General features: G+C 43.1%; 1 protein-coding gene across 3 annotated transcripts in view; it reads left to right on the top strand.

Moving 5' to 3' along the window:
* Positions 1-1421: 1421 nt before the first annotated feature.
* Wdr19 (WD repeat domain 19) overlaps positions 1422-23797 on the top strand; it is a 66576-nt gene continuing 44200 nt past the window's right edge. For all 3 annotated transcript variants that reach the window (XM_038317729.1, XM_038317730.1, XM_038317728.1), the window contains exons 1-8: positions 1422-1517; positions 4427-4518; positions 4799-4864; positions 10880-11005; positions 13281-13396; positions 16410-16525; positions 21912-21992; positions 23444-23556. In XM_038317729.1, coding sequence (XP_038173657.1) covers positions 1512-1517; positions 4427-4518; positions 4799-4864; positions 10880-11005; positions 13281-13396; positions 16410-16525; positions 21912-21992; positions 23444-23556 — 716 coding nt within the window. In that variant the 5' untranslated portion in view covers positions 1422-1511. The remainder of the gene's footprint in view (positions 1518-4426; positions 4519-4798; positions 4865-10879; positions 11006-13280; positions 13397-16409; positions 16526-21911; positions 21993-23443; positions 23557-23797) is intronic.

Raw genomic sequence — 23797 nt, 5'->3', positions numbered from 1 at the left:
TGAGTTATTTACTCTCTCTCCTCTGTTCTGTACTGTTCTTCACACAGATCTTGATGTCTTGCTAGACTCATAGCTGCATTTCAAAGAGATTTGTCTGCCTCCAGAGTGCTGGAGTTAAAGGTGTGTGTTTCCCCACCCAGCCAGGACTTGGTTTTTGCCTCAAGAACCCTGTGTTCTGAACACTCAGTGCTACACTTGGGTCCCAGAATGCCTGAGCGTAATCCCAGCTGGCTGGAATAATGGCTTTCAATTGGCTATAAAGTGTCTGCGTGGTGGTGGGCTCCCAGTTAACACTATGGAGAAAATCAATTACTTTTAAACCTAGGAATTACCTACACTGCATGGGGTAGATCTCACTTAGCCTTGGAATACATATATAAAAATAATAATTTTTAGCATTTATCAGATCCTATATGCTAATATTTTACTGAATATTTTGCATTTACGACTGCAAGGAGTATTGACGTGGAGGGTTTTGTCTTGCTTTCTTGTGATGTTTTTGGGTTTGACTCGTTTCTACTTTCTGAAAGAGGCTGTAGAGAATTTGTAAAACTTCCTCCTTGAATGTTTCGGGTAACTCACCAGTGAACACTTCCAGACTGGTGCTTCGTCTCTGACGGTATTCACTGTTTATTCAATTTCAGGTTTTCTGTCATTGAATTATATCAATCAGGATTTGAATCAGAAACCTGAAATCAAGAATTAACCCAACTGCAAACCCTAGTAGTTGTCTTATCTAAATCTTTTTTTTTCCTCTGTAAATCAGACTCCTAACAGGTGTAGGGAAAAAGGAAACAAAAGGATGGGTTGATTGTCATTTTCAACTAGCAAAAGAGGCAGTTTCGGAAACACTAAAGAAGCCCAAATGCCTTCGGGCCTAATCCTTTTAAAAGGCTGCCAGGCTCAAATTCTAGAGACGAGTTCATTTTTCCCCCTGTTCCTCCCCGACCACACAAGCTAAAACTGTTTGAACCACCTTGAAAGAAAAGACCTTTCACGCCACGTCTCCTCCACGGCAGAGAAAGGGGAATAAAAACAATGAAGGACAACATTCTAGTTTCGCCAAGCCTTTTGCGTGTAGCCCTTGTAGAAGCCGTCTGGCCCCTGAGCCGATCCCCGCCTCCTGTTTGCCAACGTCTTACTCCTGCCTTTTTCCTGGCATTGCTCCACATCCTCGCTATCCCCGGCATCTTCTCGTCAGATTTGCTCGGGACCCTATCCGTCCACAGGGCCCGCCTCCCGGAGTCGGTTTCACCCAATCAGAGCTCAGGCAGGAAGTTGACCAGCCCTCGTGACCCTCAACTTCCTGGGGTTTAGCTCCGCCTCCACACGTGACTCTCTCCACCCTGCCCATCTCTCTCAAAGGAAGGCTCCAGAGAAGACCCGCCCCACGCTCGCTGATTGGCTCCTATTTGCATGGTCTCCTGGGTGACAGGAACGCGGTAGCCTGGCGGGGGAGTTCTGGTGCGCCTGCGCACTAGCAAGATCGGGGGTGCCACTGGAGCCTGGAAATGAAGGTAAATAACTTACAAAAGCCAGCGGGTGAGAAGACGCGGCCGCTGCTGGTTTCCTCAGATCTCGGAGCGCGACTCTGAGTAGTTTGTGTCCCCGTCCCTCCGCGGGAGTGCTGAGGGGTGGAGGAATGCGCCCCGGGAGCGGGAGGGAGGGGGAGGGGTTGTAGGGATGAGGGGAAAGGACGTTCTGAAAGCAGGCGAAGAGGGAGGCCTGTGCCCTCCGGAACCCACTAGAAGCCTGGAGCTGAGGATGCCCGAACTTCTCAGCGCTGGGGACGGGTCGCTTTGGAGGTGACCCTGTGCCTCAAGCTGCCTCATTTCTATGTCTCAGCACCAGGGAAGCCAAGCCACTGGCCCAGAGCCCTAGAGAGAATGAAAAGTCTCCAAAACTGTAATCAAAAATTGCTTCGCCTGTGACCCATCCAGTGTACAAATTCCTGGTCGCTAGAACACATGGCGGAGAAATCTGCACAGTTGTGTGCGGCGTCCTCTGCACTAAGGTTTTCTACGATCGGATTTGTTGCGAATCCCACAGCTGCAGCTTCTTCGCTCCTGTGGTTTTCCTCAGAGATACCTACCCTGCCCTGCTCTGGCAAAGAAATGGAAAAGCCGATCTCAAAATGGTTTTTGCTTTCCTAAAGCTTCACTTTGGCTCTTGTGTCAGTTGGACTGACACATAATTTTGCATGCTTCACTTCGGAAGTGATTCGCTTTACGATATGATGTATCAGATAGGTGGAAATATTTTATAGCTGAGAATCCTTCGCTTGAGAGTTACAGCGACTTGCAGTAATGCCTATACCCAATACATAAGAAGCAAACCTTTGGGTTTCTGGTTGGAAAGCTGTAACTTTCATTTTGGAGTTGTACTAGAGCGGCTATAGAGCTCTGTGGAAGAAAACTAACCTGTAAGACCACAGTCCAAGGCAGATCTGCCATGAAAGGAATAAAATAAGGTTTGCAGACAATGTAGTCACACAGTTGCAGGAGTAAGATGTTGTTAAATACGTGTGCGTGTCCATGCTGGGCAACCTGTATTTGCTTGGAATCATAGCACATCTCTACTTTTAAGCTGCGCTCCCAGGACACTGGCTTTCAGGAGGTGGATACAGAATGTGTTCGGAATGCATTGGAGCTGTGTTACCACTCAGCCCCAAGTCTTCTGCAATGGTATAGAAACTGCATCTACCTAGATAAGGGAGGCCTTTTAAATCTGATATTTTTCATGTAGGATCATGTTCCCAATTAGTCTAGATTTGGAGTCTGATATAAGAATAATATAAATCAATGAGATTTCAAATTTCTAACTTTTAGCAACTCTAAGGTTGTTAAAGAAACAGATAAATTTGTGATAATATGTTTTGTTTTGATGAGTATCTCCAAAATTTATTTCAACATGTCATCAACAGAAACATTATCCATGAAGCCAGCATTCTTGTCCGTACCTTGGGGAGGCAGAGGCAGGTTGACTTCTGTGAGCTGTTAGACAGAGAAACCCTGTCTCAAAAAGACCAAGAAAAAAAAAAGAAAGGAAGAAATAGGTATAATAGTGGGTAAAAAAAAAAAAAGATAATTTAAAGGGATTGTAAGCATTTTAGATAAGTCTGTTGTAATCATCCAAGACTTTTAAATAATAATTTTGTTAAATTTAATCCCCAAATATGTGTCACAATTAAGAAACTCATGTTTAAATTCCTGTTTCAGTGTGCCTAAAGCACTGTGACACATTTTTATAAATTTAACGATTGGAAGCATTTAAAAATGTTCTCACATTGCACAGAGCTTTAACAGCAGCATTCGGAAGGCAGAGAGAGGCAGGGAAGTCTTTGTGAGTGTGAGGCTAGCCTGCTCTACATAGCAACACAGCATTTTACTGTCCAGCCAGAGCTACATATGGAGACCCTGTCTCAACATAAACAAAAGATGTTGTGTGATAATTTCTTTTATCTTTTTGGGGTTTTTGTTTGTTTGGTTTGGGGTTTTTTGTTTTTGTTTTGTTTTTGTTTTGTTTTTGTTTTTGAGACAGGGTTTCTCTGTGTAACAGTCTTAACTGTCCTGGAACTAGCTCTTGTAGACCAGGCTGGCCTCGAACTCACAGAGATCCGCCTGCCTCTGCCTCCCGAGTGCTGGGATTAAAGGCGTGTGCCACCACCGCCCGGTTGCTGTTTTATGCTGAGGTCTGTACTAGTCGCATTTCTGTTGCTGTGATAGACTTACCTGAGATAAAGAACTTAGTGGATCAAGGCTTATTTCATCTTACAGGTCCAGCCTCCAGCCCACTAGGCACAGGGGGCATGGTGGCAGGAAATCGAGCAGCCAGGCATATCCATCTTCAGTCAAAAGTAGAGAGCAGTAGATCCAAGCATGCCCACTTGCTTGTTCTCAGTAGTTTCTCTTCTACAGTTCAGGACCCGCTGTCTAGGGAAGGGTGCCTCCCACTGTTGGGCAGGTCTTCCCACATGAGTTAACTTCAGACAGGACAACCCGGTGGAGACAGGCCCTCATTGAGACCCCTTTTCCAGATGGCTCTAGGTTGTGCCAACAATTAAAGCTAACTATCAAAAAGTCCATTCTGCTGCACAAACTACTTATGTTGGATTGGTTGGTTGATTATGTTTTATTTTATTGTTGATTTTTTTTGTTTGTTTTGAGACAGGGTCTCACACTGTATCCCTGGCTGGCCTGTAACTCACTGTGTAGACCAGGCTGGCCTCACACTGCTAGAGATCCCTCTGTCTGCCAAGTGCTGGGATTAAAGATGTATGCCACCATACCTGGCTCTCACTGTTATTTTTTTTAATAAACATTATCATTCATTCTGTAGTTTACATATCTGCATGATTAAGTTTTGACATATTTTCTGATCAATTCATAATTGTTTTGAAAATGTAAAAACTGTGTTTCTTTTTTAGCGTGTTTTCTCCCTGCTGGAAAAGACATGGCTTGGTGCACCAATACAGTTTGCCTGGCAAAAATCGTCTGGAAACTTCCTTGCAGTAACGGGGTAAGAAAAGAGTGAATATTTTTAATAATGGTTGTGTGCACATGTATCCACACCTAACCCATGCCCATACTGTCTCTTTAGTGTAAATTCTGGATGAAATAAATCTTAAGCCCCATTAACATCACAGTTTACAGAACCTTTTCCTTGATCACAACTTTTAAAAATTTAAAAACTACCATAAAAGAACATTGAAGTCAACTGATATAGATCCTAATTTTTTATAATGAATAGGTAAATAAGAGAAATAGTTAATTAACTTTTATATTCTACTTGCTTTCAGAGCTGACTATATTGTTAAAATCTTTGATCGCCATGGCCAAAAAAGAAGTGAAATTAGTTTACCTGGGTAAGTACAGGGGCGGATCAAAAGCTGTTTGTTGTTTATAAGATAAAAAAAAAAGAAAAAAAAAACTGATGTCTTAAAATTAAATCAAATGAGTTGCCCCATCTCCTCTTTTTTGTTTTTTCTAACTATAAAAGGGATTTTTCTTTATGCTAAAGTTAGCAAAGCAAGTGTATGGCACTTGAATTAGAGTTTATATCTCTGTACGTAAATATTCGCAGGGAAGCTTTATGTGAGCAGGATAAGTGAGTCCAAAATAAGGTTTCTCTGGGGCTGAGGACGATGGTTTGGTGGCTAAAGCACTTGCCACACAAGCATGGGGACCAGAGTTCAGATCCTGAGAACACACATTATGCCAGGACAAGGGAAGACTCACCTGTAATGTCAGCCTTGGAAAAGGAAGACTGGATTGACCCCTAGTGCTGGCTGGCTATAGACTAGCCATGTAGGTGAACTCTGGGTTTGACTAAGAGGCCCTGCCTCCATAAATAAGGAAGAAGAGTGATTGAGGATGATTTCCAGCATGAACCTGAAGCCTCCACATGCACACACGTGTCCCCCTACACATGAAAACTTCATATACATACAAACATCATACACATGAAAATTACAAAATAAGGATTTTCCTATTAGGAAGACACAATCTGTATTTCCTTTGGTAATTCCTCTTCAGTAAGTCACTGGAGAACAGTTACTTCGTGCATTCTTCTTAGAGAATGAAGATGCCTTCCCCTTTCAGGATCCCATTCTAAGGGCATGGGTAGACCAGGTGCAGTGAATGGTGCAGTGTTCTCTACTCTGTTTCCCATTGGAGACGCCCTGGCCCCAGTAGACTTGTGCTGCTGTGCTTTTCCATGCATGTCTGCTGTCCACAGTTTGTTGACCACTTTTCCAGGTCCCATTGTTTGCGTCTCTTGGCCCGGCCTCTCTCACCTGGTCTGCCCCATGCTTCTGAGGCTAGCGTTTTCGCCGTCTCCTGCACTCTTCATTGTTGCTTCTGATTGCTATATTTTAGGGAATGAGATGAAAATAGTCACCCAGTGATTATGCCTAAAGAAGGCACTCAGTAAAAAGCTGCTTTGAGTAAATTGTGTGAGTTTAATTGCCCAATCTCGGTGACACCTGTTTTGGTTGCATAAAGATCTCATCTGAATTCTGCTGCTGGATTCATAATAATTGGATTTGACCAAAAAGAATCAGACAAATAAAATGCTAATTGTCAGTCTTTTAATTGGCAAGTGATTTTATCAACAATTTGAAAATTTTCCTCTTCTATGCTTCCAAAGTTTCTGAGACCATTAAAGGATATTTGGGTCCCCAAACACATCTTAACTGTTTGATGAATAAAATAAAATAATTGCCAAATAAATGCTAAATGTAAATCAAAGTATGTTTTAGCCACTACCCAAGAGCAAAGAATATCCAAAATGAAAAATAGCATTATATCAATGAAGTCTACTTTTTATATTTTTTAAAGACTTATTTATTAATTATGTATACAGTGGTCTTCCTGCATGTATGCCTTCATGCCAGAAGAAGGAACCAGATCTTATTACTGATGGTTGTAAGCTCTTAACCTCTGAGCCATCTATCCAGCCCAAGAAGTCTATTTTTTTGAGATTGGAGAAATTATAAAGTTAAGAACATTGTATCTATGTATTATATATTTTACACACATATATAATTTTCTTTTGATTTTGTGTTTGAGATAGGATTCACTGTAGCCAGACTTGGCTTTGAACTCAGTACGTAGCTGAGGATGACCTTGAACCCCTGATCTTCCTCACTTATTCTACCAGCTATGGTGGTTTGAAAAAAAATGGCTCCCAAAGGAAGTGGCACTATTAAGAGATGTGGCCTTGTTGGAGGAAGTGTGTTAGTGTGGGGGTGGGCTTTGAGTTCTTCTGTGCTCGAGCTACCCCCCGGTGTCACAGTCCACTTCTTAGTGCCTTCTGATCGAGATGCAGCCAGCACCATGTCTGCCTGCATGCCACCGTGCTCCCCACCATGATGATAATGGACTGAACCTCTGAACTGTAAGCCACCACCACGATTAAATGTTCTCCTTTATAAGAGTTGCTGTGGTCATGGTGTCTCTTCACAGCACTGGAAACCCCAACTAAGACAATTGGTGTTTTAGTTAGGGTTACTATTGCCCTGCTAAAACACCACAACCACAAGCAGGCTGGGGAGGAAAGGGTGTGTTGGACTTACACTTCTATATCATTGTTCATTATTAAAGGAAGTCAGGACAGGAACTCAAACAGGGAAGGAACCTGAAGGCAGGATCTGATGCAGAGACCCTAGAGGAGGACTTCTTACTGGCTTGCTCCTGTGGCTTGCTCAGCCTGCTCTCTTATAGAACCCAGGACACCAACGCAGGGACAGCACCACCCACACGATGGGCTGGGCCATCCCCATCCATCACTTATTATGAAAATGCTCGATAGGCTGTCCCACAGACAATCTTATGGAGCATTTTCTCTACTGATGTTCCTTCTCTCAGATGACTATAGCTTGTGTCAAGCTGACATAAATGTAACCAACACGACTGACCCCTTTCCAAGTTGACACACAAACACATTGCCGTTAAGTCACAATCTTTTCCTTCTTTATCCCCAGGATCACACATTAATAAAGACATAACGATATAAAACATTTTAAAAACATAAAAGGCCCACAGCCTTACAAATCCAAACACTTTAAAATTTGTCTATTTTAAAAATCCAAATTCTCTGGAAATCTCTCTCTCTCTTTTTTCTTCCTTTTTAAAGTTTAGAGCCTCTAAACTGTGGACTTCTATAAATTTAAGTGCCTTCTTATTTCAGTAAGGAAAAACAGGGGCACAGTCACAAAGCAAAAACCAAACTCCCAATATTGTAAGTAACGGAATGTCCGATGTCTAGGATCCACCCACGATCTTCTGGGCTCCTCTAAAGGTCTTGAGTCATTGCTCCGGCTCCGCCCTCTGCAGCACACACAGTTTGTCTTCTAAGCTCAGGCCCTCTCCATTCCACAGTTGTTGCCATTCTTGGTGGTCATCCCATGGTGCTGGCATCTCCAAAATGCAGCTGTCTCTTGCTGCAACTGGGCGGCCCTTTTCACCAACAACTTCTTACAGCTCCCTTCATGGTGCCGAGCCTCAACTAATAGCTCCCTTCACGGTGCCCAGCTCCCTTCACGGTGCTGAGCCTCAACTTCTTACAGCTCCCTTCACGGTGCCAAGCCTCAACTTCTTACAGCTCCCTTCACGGTGCCGAGCCTCAACTTCTTACAGCTCCCTTCACGGTGCCGAGCCTCAACTTCTTACAGCTCCCTTCACGGTGCCGAGCCTCAACTTCTTTTCACGACTCCTTCAATACTGGGCCTTCGTTGTTGCTACAGAAGCTGCAACTTCACCAATTTCCTCTCCTGACCTCTCCCAGTGCCAAGCCTCAGCTGCCCTCCATGACCCCTACATGCACTCAAAACCAGCACCACCTGGGTGACTCTTAAATTACCAAGTTCAGCTGTCGACGTGAGGTACAACCTTGGCCGCCTCTGGAACACAGCTTCTGTGTGCCAACTTTCAGAAAACACAGAAAATTTCACCTCAGTGATGCCGATCTCTTCTTAATCACTGCCAATTTCGCTGCTCTAACTAACCATTGATTATCCCCGCAAAGCAAGGTTTCACTTTGTGGTTCTGATAGTTGTTAATCATGGCTAACTCAACCCTCAGCTAAGCTTAATTCAAAATATGCAGTGATCCCGATAGAGTCTTTGACTCTCAAACTTCCCTCCGAACTTCATAAACTAGGCCTCCACCCTCTGTATTTCTCTTAAAACTGTATTTTCCACTCTCCCAGAACAGCTCACCAAGCTTTGAAGACTCCATGGGTCTAGCCCAAAGGGACAAAGTCCTTCCACAGTCCCCCCAAACAGTCTGGTCAGGTCCTGTCACAGCAGCACCTCGCTGTCCTGCTGTTACCTTCTGTCTTAGTTAGGGTCACTATTTCTGTGATGAAACACCCTGACCACAAAGCAGGTTTGGGAGGAAAGGGTTTATTTGGCTGACACTTTCATATCATACCCCATCCTTGAAGGAAGTCAGGACAGGAACTCAAACAGGGCAGGGACCTGGAGGCAGGAACTGATGCAGAGGACATGGAGGGGTGCTGCTTACTGGCTTGCTCATCCGTTCTTACAGACCCCAGGATCATCAGCCCAGGGTGGCCTCACCCACAATGGGCTGGGCCCTCCCACATCAATCACTAATTAAGAAAATGTCCTATAGACTTTTTCTCATGGAGCCATTTTTCTCTGTAGGAGCGGCGGGGCTGCGTCCTGCCATCTGGCTAGCTTTACACCCGAAATAATTACATGGAAACTGTATTCATTTAAACACTGCCTGGCCCATTAGTTTTAGCCTCTTATTGGTTAATTCTCACATCTTCCTTTAACCCATATTTAGTAATCTGTGTAGCACCACAAGGTGGTCGCTTACCAGGAGAGATCTTAACCTGCGTCCATCTCGGAGAGGAGAAGCATGGTGACTGCCTATGGTGACTGCCTGAAGCGTCTCCCTCACTGCCTTCTACCCAGCATTCTGTTTTGTTTATTCCACCCACCTATGTTCTGACCTATTGGGTCAAGCACTTTCTTTATTAATTAACCAATGAAAGTCCTCCATCATTTCTCAACTGAGACTCTCTTCTCTGCTGACTTTAGCTTGTGTCAAGCTGACATAGAACTAGCTAGCACACCAACCTTGATCTACTTTGTTTTACCTATCTAGTAGAATTGCATTTCTTTTTTTGTTTGTTTTGTTTTGTTTTTTGTTTGTTTGTTTTGTTTTTCAAGACAGGGTTTCCCTGTAGTTTCTAGAGCCTGTCCTGGAACTAGCTCTTGTAAACCAGGCTGGCCTCGAACTCAGTGATCCGCCTGCCTCTGCCTACTGAGTGCTGGGATTAAAGGCATGCACCACCACCGCCCGGCTCAAAAATTGCATTTCTTATAGTGCTTTTTTGCTTTAAAAATATGAAACAACCTTTCACTACTTGGTCTTACATAGTGAAATGCATTACTTTGTATGCTAACTTTAAAAACCTAAAAAATTTGTCTTAGAGAATTGCCTACTACAGGGCTGAGGATACACCTTAGTGGTAGAGCATTTGGTTGACATAATTGAGGCCCTAGAATCAAGCTCTAGTAGCACCAATAAATAAATAATAGATATCTATCAAACTGGTACACATCTACAATCTCAGTTCTCAGGAGGCAGAAGCAGGAGGATCACTGCAAGTTTTAGTCCAGGCTGGTCTACATGTGAGTCCAAACTAGAAAGAGCTATATAAGAAGACCCTTGTCAAAAAAAAAGGAAGGAAGGAAGGAAGGAGGGAGGGAGGGAAGGAAGGAAGGAAAGAAGGAAGGAAGGAAGGAAGGAAGGAAGGAAGATGAAAACATATTAAAAGCTACCCATTAGTTCTTATTTTTAATTCATTTGTAGAAATGCTTGATGAATTTATATTCCTGGAAGATGATGTTTGTATAGGACTCAGGAAAACCTGATAATTTGTTACATACAATTTTATTTAGTATAGTGCATGGAAGTGGTACTAAAATAGAACTTAAACATTTCTCCATCCCAGCCAGGTGGTGGTGGCAAAAACCTTTAATCCCAACAGAGGTTTTAATCCCAAAGGGAAGCAGAGGCAGGCAGATCTCTGTGAGTTCAAGGCCAACCTGGTCTACAAGAGCTAGTTCCAGGACAAGGCTCCAAAGCTATAGAGAAACCCTGTCTTGAAAAACCAAAAGAAAAAAAATTTCCACCCCTTCAACACAAAAACAGAAACAGAAATATTGAGATTAGTCTTGTATTGCTAATGGATATCAGGTTGAATTTCTCATTTTAGGACGTTCATGTCCTAGTAAAAATATTGAGTGGTCTTGTGGGAGGCAGAAGTCATTAGATAGGTATTTGTTTCTTCTCTCTGACTTTTGAGAAGTGGAGAGTAATGATTTTCTCTTTTCTAAAAGCAACTGTGTTGCCATGGATTGGGATAAAGATGGGGATATCCTGGCGGTGATTGCTGAGAAGTCTACTTACATTTATCTGTGGGATGCCAACACAAACAAAACCAGCCAGCTAGACAATGGCATGAGGTAAGGATAACTCTGTTGTTATTTAAATGATATATAAAATACTAAATGACAAAATACTTTTATTATTTGTATCATTTTTATTAATGTCAACTTCACTAAGAATTTTTGGTGCTCTGATTCCAGATTTAGCTAGAGAGAGTCTCCTCCAGCTTAACCTTTGTCCTTACTCAATGTTCTGAAGACAGAAGCACGCTCTCTCTGTGGTGCTCAAGATGTAGCTATGGTGGAATCACCTAGGAGAGTCAGTAACATAGCAATAGCTAGATCCACCCCCTGGTTTCTACTGTGTAGGTCTGAGATGGGAGCTGGTAAAGTGGCATTTCCAGCACATCCTTGGGATGCTGCTGCTGCCTCTGGGATGACTTTTGAGAACTGTTATTTTGGACCCACTGTGATTTCTTCTCTCAGTCTCCAAAGAGTTCTCATTCCCTTTTGTAGGGAGTCATAGAATAGGCAGCCTGTGAGTCCTAGAATGCTCGCAAGAACTTGGAGCTGGCCAGAAGGCCCTGAGGTGAGGAACCGAGTTTGATCCCTGGAACCAACATGGTGGAAGGAGAGAACCGAGTCCTACAAGCAGTTCTCTAGCTGTGGTGTTGCTCCCACACACTCAGATAAATAAATGTGATTTAGGAAAAAACCTTTAGACAAAAGTGCTTTCTTTCTGATTCTGAACAACTTTGTAATAGTGATGGAGCAACAAACATAATCCTTTTTTCTTCTCTTTTTTGCTGTAGCTAGGAATTGACCCAGGGTTTTGTTTCCAGTGCTGTACCACTGAAATATATGCTCAGCCAAGATACATCCTTAAGGTTATGAATTCTCAACGCTTCCTCTGATTTCATTTGTCATGTTAAGGAAAATTCCTTGTCCCCCTCGCATACGTGTGTGCAGTACCTTTATATGTGCGCATGTGGAGACCAGGGCTGACATGGAGAGCCTTCCTGGTTCACTCTCCACCTTATTCACTGAACCCAGACTTTACCAACATAGGTAGTCTAGACAGCTTGCTCTGCAGATCCCCCCTCTGTCTTACAAGCACTAAAACTACAGGCTGGCCTGCCAGGCATTTACATGGATTCTGGGGATCCAAACTCTGCTCCCTCACACTTGTGCACCAAGCGCTGTATCTACCAAGCCGTCTTCCTAGACCTTAAAAGCTACCTTTAAAAAAGTGCATCAAGTTTGATGTCACAGGAACGGTGAAGACTGCGCCAGTAAATGAGGTAAAGTTTCCTGCAATAGCCAACTTCACTCAGAGCACCAGACAATTTATTCTCTGAGGGTTAAGTAGAGTCACATGAGTAAAGTGTACAATCACAAGGGCAAGCCACACATGGCTGACAGGCCGAAGATGGACGACAAACCCCATGTGGCAAAACATGGTTTTCCGTAGAGGCAGATAAACAAATAACAATAGCTAGCTGTAATGAAGAATCTGAAGTGAACTCTCTCCTTCTGGGTCCGCTGGGGAGGAGGAGCACAAAAACCACATTCCAAGAATCACTCCATGTTTTGAAGAAACTGAGGTCACAAGACTCCTGTCCTGTTTTCTTGGAGTGTTCTCACAAGCGCTCAGAATTCTCCTCACTCAATTCTTGGACTGTGTTCTGGCAATTTGTTTGTCCATTAATATTTTTTACCATAATTATAGTTAAAACCATCGTCAGTAACACAAATTGGCCATGAATTTGAGGTTCTATAAGAACTAAATTGGGGTCTATATCCATCATTTAGTAGTATTTTGAGTCTTAACTGCTGCCAAGATGATTTTGTACTGTCTCCAAATTTTCCTTTAAAATTTTATTTTATGTGTATGGGCTTTCCAGCATGCATGTCTGTACTACATGTATTCCGGGTGCCTTCAGAGGCCAGAAAGAGGGTGTTGGGTCTCCCGGAACTGATGTTACAGACTGTTGTAAGCTACCATGTGGGTACTGGGAATCAAACCTGGGTCCAGCCGGTGCCCTTAGCTTCTGAACCATCTCTCTGTTGCCTCCACAATTCTTGTGGCACTTAGTCTTCATCTGAAAACTCTAAGCTGTATGGGTTTTTGTTGTTCATTTGTTTTCTTGAGACAGTCTTACTATGTAGCTATAGGCAGCCTCGAACTCACAGAGATCTGTCTGTCTCTGCCCCCTGAGTGCTGGGATTACAGCTAAAAGCCCATGAGCTATACTGTTGTACTTCAGCTTCTAAGCAGAGGTTAAAGTTAGACATGAAGTATGAGAGGATTATGATTGTGAACTGTTCTGTAATATGTGTCTTAATATTACAGGGATCAAATGTCCTTCCTTCTTTGGTCAAAAATTGGAAGTTTCCTGGCAGTTGGGACCATTAAAGGAAATTTGCTCATTTATAATCATCAGACATCTCGAAAGATTCCTGTTCTCGGTAGGTTCTGGCAGAAGCACTCTATGTGTTTGAGACGCTGCAGGGGAAAATCTGTAGAGAAGGCTTCCCTGGTCCATCCTAGACTGCTGACCCGGAAGGCCCCTCCCTGCTTGCTAAGAACTGAAACATTCAGTGATTGCGTATAGGACCCACGCTCCCAATTCTTACCCCCCTTTTTCTCCAAACACCAGTTGGTCTGTGAGGAGTTTGCCTCAGAGTGTGTGGCCCATTTGACCTTGCATATGAAGTACGCTGGTCTCCCCCAACCTCTGTTCCCTTGGCCTCGGCCCCTTGAATACCCGTGAAGATTACCCTTTCCGCCGTGGCCTCACACTGGTGAGTGGGAGGTAGAATGAGCAGGGCTAACGGTAAGCATGTGGCCAGAGAAAGCATCCCTGCCGCTCTCGAGAGGCGGTGAGCGCTGGAGATAGCGACACCTACAGGACATGTGAGAAAGTACATGTGAGAAAGAGCAACGAGTCATTTCAAATGATTTTCACAGATATCTCCTTAGTGCTGATTTTAATTTTTAATAATGAGAGATAAATAGAAGCATCATTAATCTGTTTGAAAGACCAAACTAAAATTTCCTCCCAGATACAAAAGTCAACTTTTTCCACATAAATATATTTGTTTGTTTGTTTATTGTTTTTTCAAGACCTTGAACTCAGAGATCTGCCTACCACTGTCACCCAAGTGCTAAGATTAAGGTGTCCGCCACCACTGCTCAGCACCATATAAATTCCTGTATGACTCCAGTAGGCATTTTGTTCCCCGCTTTATCTCTGAGCATGTCCTCTGATACATTTATAAGCTCCAGAGGTTTTGATACTGGATGTATATGGAAATAGTATGTTATAGCATGATCTCTCATATCAGGCTACCATATGAACATGATGTTGCTGTGATCTTAGTATTTAATATGAATATGATTCTGCCCATATTCTTGCTTAATAACCATATAAAATGTACCTGAAAAGATTCTAATTAATTACCCATCTTAGTGCCTTTAGATAAATATGCCATTGCTTCTCTCAAACTTGTTTGGGATTGTGGCTCGGCTCTGTTTACTCTTAGCTTTTTTTTTAGAGATTTATTTTCTGTAGGTATTGATTTCCGTGCACATGAATGTAGATGCCTATGGAGTCCAGAAGTATTGGATCCCTGGAGCTGAAGTTACAGGTGGTTGTGAGCTACCTGATGTGGGTGCTGGGAACTGAACCCGGGTCCTCTGGAAGAGCGCAAGTGCTCTTAACCACTGGGCCATCTCTCCAGCCATTCTTCTTAACTTTCTTAAAATCAGGCCACCCCGCTCACAGCTGCTTGATCCACCAGCACTGTTAGAAACCAAATACGCATTTCATGGTGTACATTCCCTTTGACTCAAATAGATGCTGGCATTTCTTGCTTTGAAGGTTTCTGATATGTAGAAATGTCAGTTGTGATAGTTGAACTAAGTAATGCCAGTCTCCCATTTCAGTCACCGGAGTGCTGTGAGTAGGTCAGGCAGCTCTGTTAACTGTTCCTACTGATGCAGTGCTTAGCCTGGGCTTTGAGCAGTGTGACAGTGTGTGAGAAAGGGAGGTGTCTCCCCTCCTAGGTGAAGACAGGAGACTGTGGACAGGACAGGGAGATGGCACCTGAGCTCAGTCCCTGTAACCCACACAGTGAAGGAGAGTCACCTCCCGGATTGCCCTTTGACCTCCATATTGTGTGCACGTATGTACACACCATGTGTTCACACACACAGAACAGAAGGGTGGATGACAGATAGATAGATGATAGATAGATAGATAGATAGATAGATAGATAGATAGATAGATAGATAGATGTGATTTTGAAAGGTTTTTGTCTTTAGCATCTTTCGGCCTCTCTTCATACAACCCTTTCCCGCCCTGATGTAGCTGGACCACCTGAGTCCTTTAGTCTGTGATCAACATGATCTCTCCGTCTACAGGCAGGCTCTTCTCTAAATGTGCCCTTCACTTTGTGCCTTGCTCTCCTGACTCGAAATGCTCTCTGTGACTTGAGAACTGAATCTGTATCTCTTCACCCCATTGGCTAGACTCACACATGAAGTACTCACTCTGCATCCTCAGTGCGAGGCCCATGTGCACTGCATATCTAACCCCCACACCCTCTGGATTGACCAGAAAGCGTCTTGTCCCTTCCAGTCATGCTCAGGCTGCAATTCTGGCTACTGTTACGAGACAGCCTCCTGTTTTCTATCTAATTTCCATATTCTCCTCAACATTTGTCTCCTTGTGCCCTGCTATAGCGCACATGCGCCATCTGTGTGCTCATGGGCACTGAGTCCTTAGGTCCAACCGTCCACAGTGGGAAAATATTCAGGAAAAAATGTTGCATTTGTACTGAACACACACAGACATGTGTCTCCTACTGTTCTGTAGTGGTGTGGTATAGTAGTGAGGGGATCCCCTTCTTAACACAGTCTCGCTAGGTAGCACTCACATTTGTACCCCATTGTTAACATAGATTATACTGTAGTTATCGTGGTCACCCCAGTGTTACCATAGATTATACTGTAGTTTTTATGGTATATAATAACTAGATTATACTGTAGTTTTTATGGTTAACCCCAGTGTTATCATAGATATACTGTAGTTATCATGGTAACCCCAGTGTTACCATAGATTCTGTAGTTACATGGTAACCCCAGTGTTACTGTAGATAATACTTTGAGATTTACTTCTCTTAAAATATTACCATTGCAAGTTTGGTTCTATGATAAAGCAACAATTTATAGAGGAAACATTGTTCTCTGCGGGGGGGCTGTGTATGTAATCCAGACAAAAAGTTATTATGTACCATTATCTTAATTTCTAGCTTCGTGATAAAGGGTTTGAAATAAGGTTGCATAGTCACCAAGGGCTTGGACAAGAGTAGAATCCCTCGATTGTTCATTCCCATGGCACAGAAGATTAGCATCACAAATTTTTTATTTATTCTTTTGAAAAGTCCATGTGTCTGCAAAACTTGTCTCTTTTTTCAGGAAAACATACTAAGAAAATCACATGTGGATGCTGGAATACAGAGAATCTTCTCGCTTTGGGTGGCGAGGATAAAATGATTACTGTTAGTAACCAGGAAGGCGACACCGTGAGACAGGTAACACATTGTAGCCCTGCATGAGAGGTTCATTTCCCCTTGTGATAAACAGCTTCACATCAAGCTAGTGTATCAAATTTTAAGTCACACTGGGTGGTAGTGGCACATGCCTTTAGTCCCAGCACTCGGAAGGCAGAGGCAGGCGGATCTCTGCAAGTTTGAGGCCAACCTGGTCTACAGAGCAAGTTCCAGGACAGCCAGAGCTACACAGAGAAACCCTGTCTTGAAAAAAAGCAAAAAATAAAAAATCACTTTGTAGAATATTCATATAATTTCGTATTTTAAATGATATTAATATTATTTTATGTGTATGAGTATCTATCTACAGTTATATATACATACCATGTACATGCCTGGTACCCAGAGAAGTCAAAAGAGGGTGTCAGATTTCCTGGAACTGGAGTTACGGATGGTTACAAACCACCACGGTTTTCAACTGAACCTGGGTCCTCTGCAAGAGCAACAAGTGCTCTTAGCTACTAAGCCATCTGTCTCTAGCCCCCTCCAGCCCCCAATCTTATGTTTTAAATGTGAGGAACTTTTGTCTGTTCCCATGTGCCCATACACATGCGCAGCACCCAGATACAAACGAACAGTCATACTGCCACACATACAGGCACACACACCCAAATCCTTTGTTGTGTATTATTAGGAAATTCTTCTGTAGGATGAATACGTTATCTGTTAAAGGAAATATGTTTTCCCCTTTGGTATTAAATGAATTATCAGCTCCGTGGTTTCAGTGAGTGTGTTTGTGATGAAGTTTTATTTTATGCATGTATACTGATAAATGTTAAGAACTAGAGGATTCTGGACTCAAAATCAAGCTTCTTATTCTATAGCCAATACCTTTCATTGATATGTCAAATCATTTCCAAAGTAATCCTGACAAGATTTCAATTAAGATGGAATTCTACTACTGTTGAAATTTCCCAGGATTGATTTAATCCTCTGAGGATTGTATTAAGGGAACTTGTATTGCTGGTAGCTACCTAATATCACCAATGGGAACATTATTTTTTGAACTACTGTCTTTACTTTAGTATTGACTGAAATGTTCTTGGAATATCTGCTTAGGCACATGAATAAACCTTGCTCTGTGTCACATCCACACAATTGGGAATGCGATGTATTCATCAGTTGCTGCTGTGTAACAAAACATCTCAAAATGCAGGCACTTAAAACATCTGTGTTTCATGGTTGTCGACAAGCAATCCAAATGCAGCTTCTTCGGGTGCCTCCGCCTCGGGGTCTCCCACAAGGCAGTTACCAAGTTCACTCTTGTAGTTGTTAGCCAAGTTTAGCTCCTTGCAGGTTGCTGCTCCTACACAGAATCACTAGTCACTGCAAGTCCTGATTCCTTGCCATGTAGATCTCTCTCTCTCCCGTGGAGTATACAGTGGTTGAATGTGGTTTGTCACCCCAGGGTTCATGTGTCAGAAGTTTAGATTGTCTCATGTGTATAATGTCGGGAAGAGTTGGAGCCTAGTAGGAGATGGAGTCCTTACGGACAGGAAGGAGTTGATGTAGTTCTCTTGGGATTCTAGTAAATAGGTGAAGGTTGTTCTAAAGAATCAAGATTGCCGGGGCTGGAAAGACAGCTCAGCAGTTAAGAGCACTGTCTTCTCTCCCACAGGACCTGTGTTCATTTCCCCACACCCACATGGCAGCTGGCAACTGTCTATAATCCCAAGATCTGACCCCCTCACACAGACATACATGCGGGCAAAACACCAATGTACATAAAATAAAAATAAATAAAGAATTAAAAAAATGATCGAGCTTGCCTTGCACCTGCTTCAGCCCCGTGCTCACCATGGCCCTCGTATTCACACACACTCCTGCCACGATGCTAGGTAGTCTTCTAAAAGACACGTGGCTTTTCATGATTAGTTACCAAATTTTGTGGTACAGCTTACAAGCTCTATATATAGCTTTGGGAGATGGTAAATATCAGTAAAAATTTAGATTATGATCTTTAAAAGACAGAAAACAGCCTGAATAAGACAGAGTGCAGGCAGATGTTATAACGCAGGGTGGGAGTGTGGCTCAGAGTTAGAGCACTTACCCAGCATGCGCAAGGCTCTGTGTCAGTCCTGACCAGCACCAAATAAGGAAATAAACCAGTTGTGACTGAATTATAAGTTCCAGAGTAGAAGGACTACAAGAATACGGAATACGGCAGACGGAGTATTGTTCTTGCCTCCGTCTTTCTCACGTAGCAATAGAGGAGAAGGCTGTGTACATGGCGTGCCAGCTGCTCTTCTCTAGGCTGCATCCTCATCTGCCAGCTGCTAGCTGGTGCCTGGGGTCATGTCTGCATTCAGCTCCAGGGAAGGAAAGAAGGAAGGAAGGACAGAAGAAATTAGTGAAGGAGCTGATCCCAGGGAGCCTATCCTGAGTTAGTCTACCTAGATGACCAGAAGCCCCAGGAAAAGTTACCTTAGCGGTTAATGCAGTGTCTATCATTCTGTGCAAGCAAAGCAGCCTAGTCCAGGCTGCCCAAGCGAGTCGAAGTATGCACTGAGATGCAGATTTATAGTGAACAAGGTGGAAGAAGCGAGTTGGTTCTGTGTCTGGGATACTTAGAACAAGTCAAGCAGAAATGTGTGCCTCTGCTGTGTTGAGGAGAAACATAGCATCACTAGTATAGATGTTTTTAAATATTTATTTATGTATTATTATGTATACAATATTCTGTCTGTGTGTATGTCTGCTGGCCAGAAGAGGGCACCAGACCTCATTACAGATGGTTGTGAGCCACCATGTAGTTGCCGGGAATTGAACTCAGGACCTTTAGAAGAGCAGGCAATGCTCTTAACCACTGAGCCATCTCTCCAGCCCGTGTAGATGTTTTTTAAAAGAGCTTTTATTCATTATTACCGTGTGTGCGTGTGCACACAAGAATGGGGGTCAGAACAACTTTGTGGAGTCAGTTTTCCCCTTCTGCCTGTATATGGGTTCTGGGGATCAAACTCAGGTCATCAGGTGGAGATGCCCATTACCTTTTATATACGGAGTCATGCCACTGCCTCAAGCTAGTATAGTTTTTAAGATTCTGGCATTCTTAAAGTAGTTTGCTTTGGCATAATTTCTAGAACCCTTACAATTAGGAGCATTCTATTCTGGTGCCCCTTAGAAATGGAAAGGTAGGTATACTGTATGTGCTGCAACTCCCCCAATCCGGGTGCCCATACTGGACATTCCCAGTCGGTAGTTGTGCATCTTTATTCCTTGAATCATGAAATCACCTTAGAATACTTTTTCCACAGAACATCACAAGAGTTCATTACATCTTGCCAGTATTTGCGTACAAGAGAATTGTTTCCACTTTCTAACCTTAAGAAGACTCCGTCCAAAGCTAGACACTGAAGGTGTCATGTGGTAGGCAAAGCACACACTGCAGGCTTCTATTGCCTCATTTGGTGACTCTGTCCTGGTCCAGAGTCACTCCAGTGTCACCCGTGCTTGGCTTGCCCCGTCCTGCTCAGCTTATCATACATCAGCTCTGGAGTCTAGAGATCGGTTTGGCTGTTTTGTTTTGGTTTTGCAGTTTTAGGGTTTGAACCTAGGGCCCCATGTGTGCGCGGCAAGCGCCCTACCACTGAACTCATCCCTAGCTTACTGTTTTTTTGCATTTGAGACAGGGCCTCACTCTGTAGCCCAGGCTAGCCTGGAACTCATTATGTAACCCAGGCTTGCTTTAAACACATGACCATACTTCTGCCTCAGCCTCCTGGAAGTTTTAAATTTAATAATTCTACATTTTATTTTTAGAAAGTACTTGGTAGTTCTTTTAAAATCCCACTTGAAATGTATGCAAAGGTAATGTGTACATGGAAAAAGTAATTCACAGATGATAATGATGAGACTCATAATTAGAGAACGACAAAGCAATGCTGAGACATCGCTGCTCACCTGTCACACTGACAAAATGACATACGTGTGATCACGTGTTATATTGATAAACTGTAGATAAAAATGATATACCCCTTCAGGATGGACATTTGACAAAAACTGACAAAGCTACACAGGCCGCAGCAGTCAACCCCTACCATTGGTAGAGCCTCACCCAGCAAATGCATCTCCTATAGCACAGAAGTATAGTCTGCTGGGCTACCGACACTGGCTCAGCAGTGAAGAGCACTTGTTCTTCCAGAGGACCCAGGTTCGATCTCAGCACCCATGTGGCCGCTCCCAACCTTTCATAACTCCTGTTTCATCAGCCTCATGTGACCTCTGAGGGCACCAGGCACACACATGGTGCACAGACATACCAGCAAGCCAAAATCATACGCATAAAAAAATCTAAAAACTGAAAAATAAAAAGTGCGGTCTACTGAAACATTTTAAAACCTTTATTATTTTTTAGTTTATTTATTTATTTTACATCCCAGTCCTTTCTCATTTTTATGAGTAGCCCCGTGTCTCTTCTCTCGTGATTGTGTTTTAGGGACTTTCAGTGTCTTGTTCCTCCATGAGTACCATTCTTTTGAACTTTAAGCTCATTTTCTGCAGGGTTTATCAGACTTGGAGCATTTGGCGCAACCCTTCAGGGTATGGTGGACCTAGCTCCTTCCACCTTTCATTTAATTTCCCCCAGAGGAGCTCCCAGACTGCTCAGTGTGTAAGCAGAACCGCAGACTCTGGTGAGGGTAGGAGAGCAGGGCGTGGGTTACGTTCTTGAGATGAATGTTGGATTTTCTGACCTGGACCACAGCTAAGAAGTAGCTCCCCTGCCGCCCTTCTGTCTCCAGCCACACTGGAAGCTGGAAGCTGCAGCTTGAGTGCACATGCACGCTGCCTTCAGTGTGGTATTTGCTGCTGGTCTCTGTAAATCCTCCCTTGAGCTTAATTTTCCATTTAAGAAAAACATACATTCTGTTTCACCCGGAATTTCTAGGTATTTGGCAGTAGAATTTTAAGGTTCATAATCCAAATTTAGTCATAAATAAAAGCAAGCTTTGTGGAGTTTTTGTTTGTTAGTTTGGTTGGTTGGTTGGCTGAGTTTGGTTTTGGGGCGTTTGTTTGTTTGTTTGTTTGTTTGTTTGTTTGTTTTTTCAAGACAGGGTTTCTCTGTGTAGCTTTGAAGACTGTCTTGGAGCTTGCTCTGTCCAGGCCAGCCTTGAACTCACAGAGATCTGCCTGCCTCTGCCTACCAAGTGCTGGGATTAAAGGCGTGCGCCACCACCGCCCAGCAAGCTTCATGTTTTATTAATATTCAGAATGATTCTCGAAGGTTTGTTTGAGGGAGGGAAGGTATTCTGAATTGAACCCAGGGCTTCAGTCATGCCATGCTTCGTCCTTGTCCTGTCCCCGAGCTCCACCCTGATGAGAGTGACTTGATTTGAAATCTAAGCACTGTGATGATGTCTTACCCCCGTAGACACCGGTGAAATCAGAGCCAAGTGACATCAAGTTCTCCACCAGCAAGACAGATGACCGAATTTCTTCTGCTGAGAACACAGTAAGCATTCCAATTCAAGCCCACACCCAATCGTTCTGGGAGTTTCGTGGTGTATTCGGTTCCTTTTTCTTGGCTGGCTCAGACTTTGATAAGTTATGTCTGCTGTTTCTTAACCAAGATAAGCCTCATCTCTCAGACCTCAAAGTTGTGTTTGCCATTGCGAACTTCCTCCATCCCAGCAGATGAGAACAATTTCTGTTGTGGCTACTGTTGCTGTGCCCATTTCTGTGCTAGAAAAAACACAGAGATTCCTTTAAGAATGGAAACAATAAGGCCAGAGGTGATGGCGCACGCCTTTAATCCCAGCACTTGGAAGACAGAGGCAGGGGATCTCGGAGTTTGAAGCCAGCCTGGTCTATAGAGTGAGTTCCAGGACAGCCAGGGCTACACAGAGAAATGGCTGTCTCAAAAACAAAAACAAAACAAATAAAAAAAAAAATGGGAAAATGATTTCTTTGTGATTTAAATTTTTTTCACGTTCCTGATGGTAAACAGATCTCTGAAACAGACCATAGCTTGTGTTTCTTTAACATGTACAATTTCCTTGCTGTACTATTATATTCTAGAATCCAGATAATTTTTATTATAAACATAAAAATATGTAAGGAGGTAGTTTCATTATTTCCTGAAAGGCTATGTTTTGATTTGATGCTATTGAAGTTGTTAACATTTTGGAATCCAGGAAATATAGCCAAGTATCTTTTTGTTTTGTTTGGTTTTTGGTTTTTGTTTTTCAAGACAGGGTTTCTCTGTAGCTTTGAAGCCTGTCCTGGAACTAGACCAGGCTGGCCTCGAACTCATAGAGATCCGCCTGCCTCTGCCTCCCAAGTGCTGGGATTAAAGGCGTGCCCCACCACCGCCCGGTTGCCAACTATCATCTTTAACGTAAGATAATATACACTTTTCTCTCCTGGGCATAAAGATAACCTCCAGTATCATGTAGTTAGTTCTGGTTTTGTGTGAGTAACACAGGGATCTTTTTCAGCCGTCCTCACCTGTGGGTGATGGAAAGTGATGGTAGTTGGCTAGCTTACCTGTAGAAGAGCACACCTATAATCCTCCTGGCTGGCTCACAATCAAGTAGCCTCTTAGAATGGAAAATTCTGTACTGCAAAAATGAATTCAGCTGCAGCAGAACTATGCCAGGGTCACTTTCCTAAAGAGCACAGTAACTGATGAGAGGTATAGAGAATTCAAAAGACTACCCACAAAGGCATTGTAGTGTAGCTCAGAGAGATATTGAAAATGCATAAAGCCAGAGACCTTTGCCAGACTCTCCATCATAAATGCTTTTGGCTACTTTTGTTAGATTTTATACTAATGATACCATTTAGCACGTCCAGCTTTGGCTCACTGTGCTCATAATGGGGTTGGCTGTTTGGACTTGCTCGTTGGTCTTCTCATGAAATTCTGAGTAACTCATTCCACGATCTCCTGATCTTTCCTGGCAGATAAGTGCAGTAATTGGCAAGAAAATGTTGTTTCTTTTTTATCTGAATGAACCAGATAACCCAGTTGATCTGGAGTTTCAGCAAGCCTATGGCAACATCGTCTGCTATAGTTGGTATGTACAAAAAACTAATTATAGAAAAAGACCCGTGTTTTCTTACTGATGATGTTTGCCTGTCTGTAACATTACATTCTATGTATGGCATTCTCCTCATTGCAACATTGCAGTCTGATTTCACGTGTAACACCCAGCATGTTATCTGATACACAGTAGGGCCTCTAAATTATATTCTATCATATTAAGGATTTTGCCATTTTGCCCTTGATAGTTCATCTCCTTTTTAATCCTGTGATCA

The sequence above is a fragment of the Arvicola amphibius genome, chromosome 1 (assembly GCF_903992535.2).
Source record: "Arvicola amphibius chromosome 1, mArvAmp1.2, whole genome shotgun sequence".
NCBI classification, from domain to species: domain Eukaryota; kingdom Metazoa; phylum Chordata; class Mammalia; order Rodentia; family Cricetidae; genus Arvicola; species Arvicola amphibius.
This window is presented reverse-complemented; position numbering and strand designations above follow the sequence as displayed.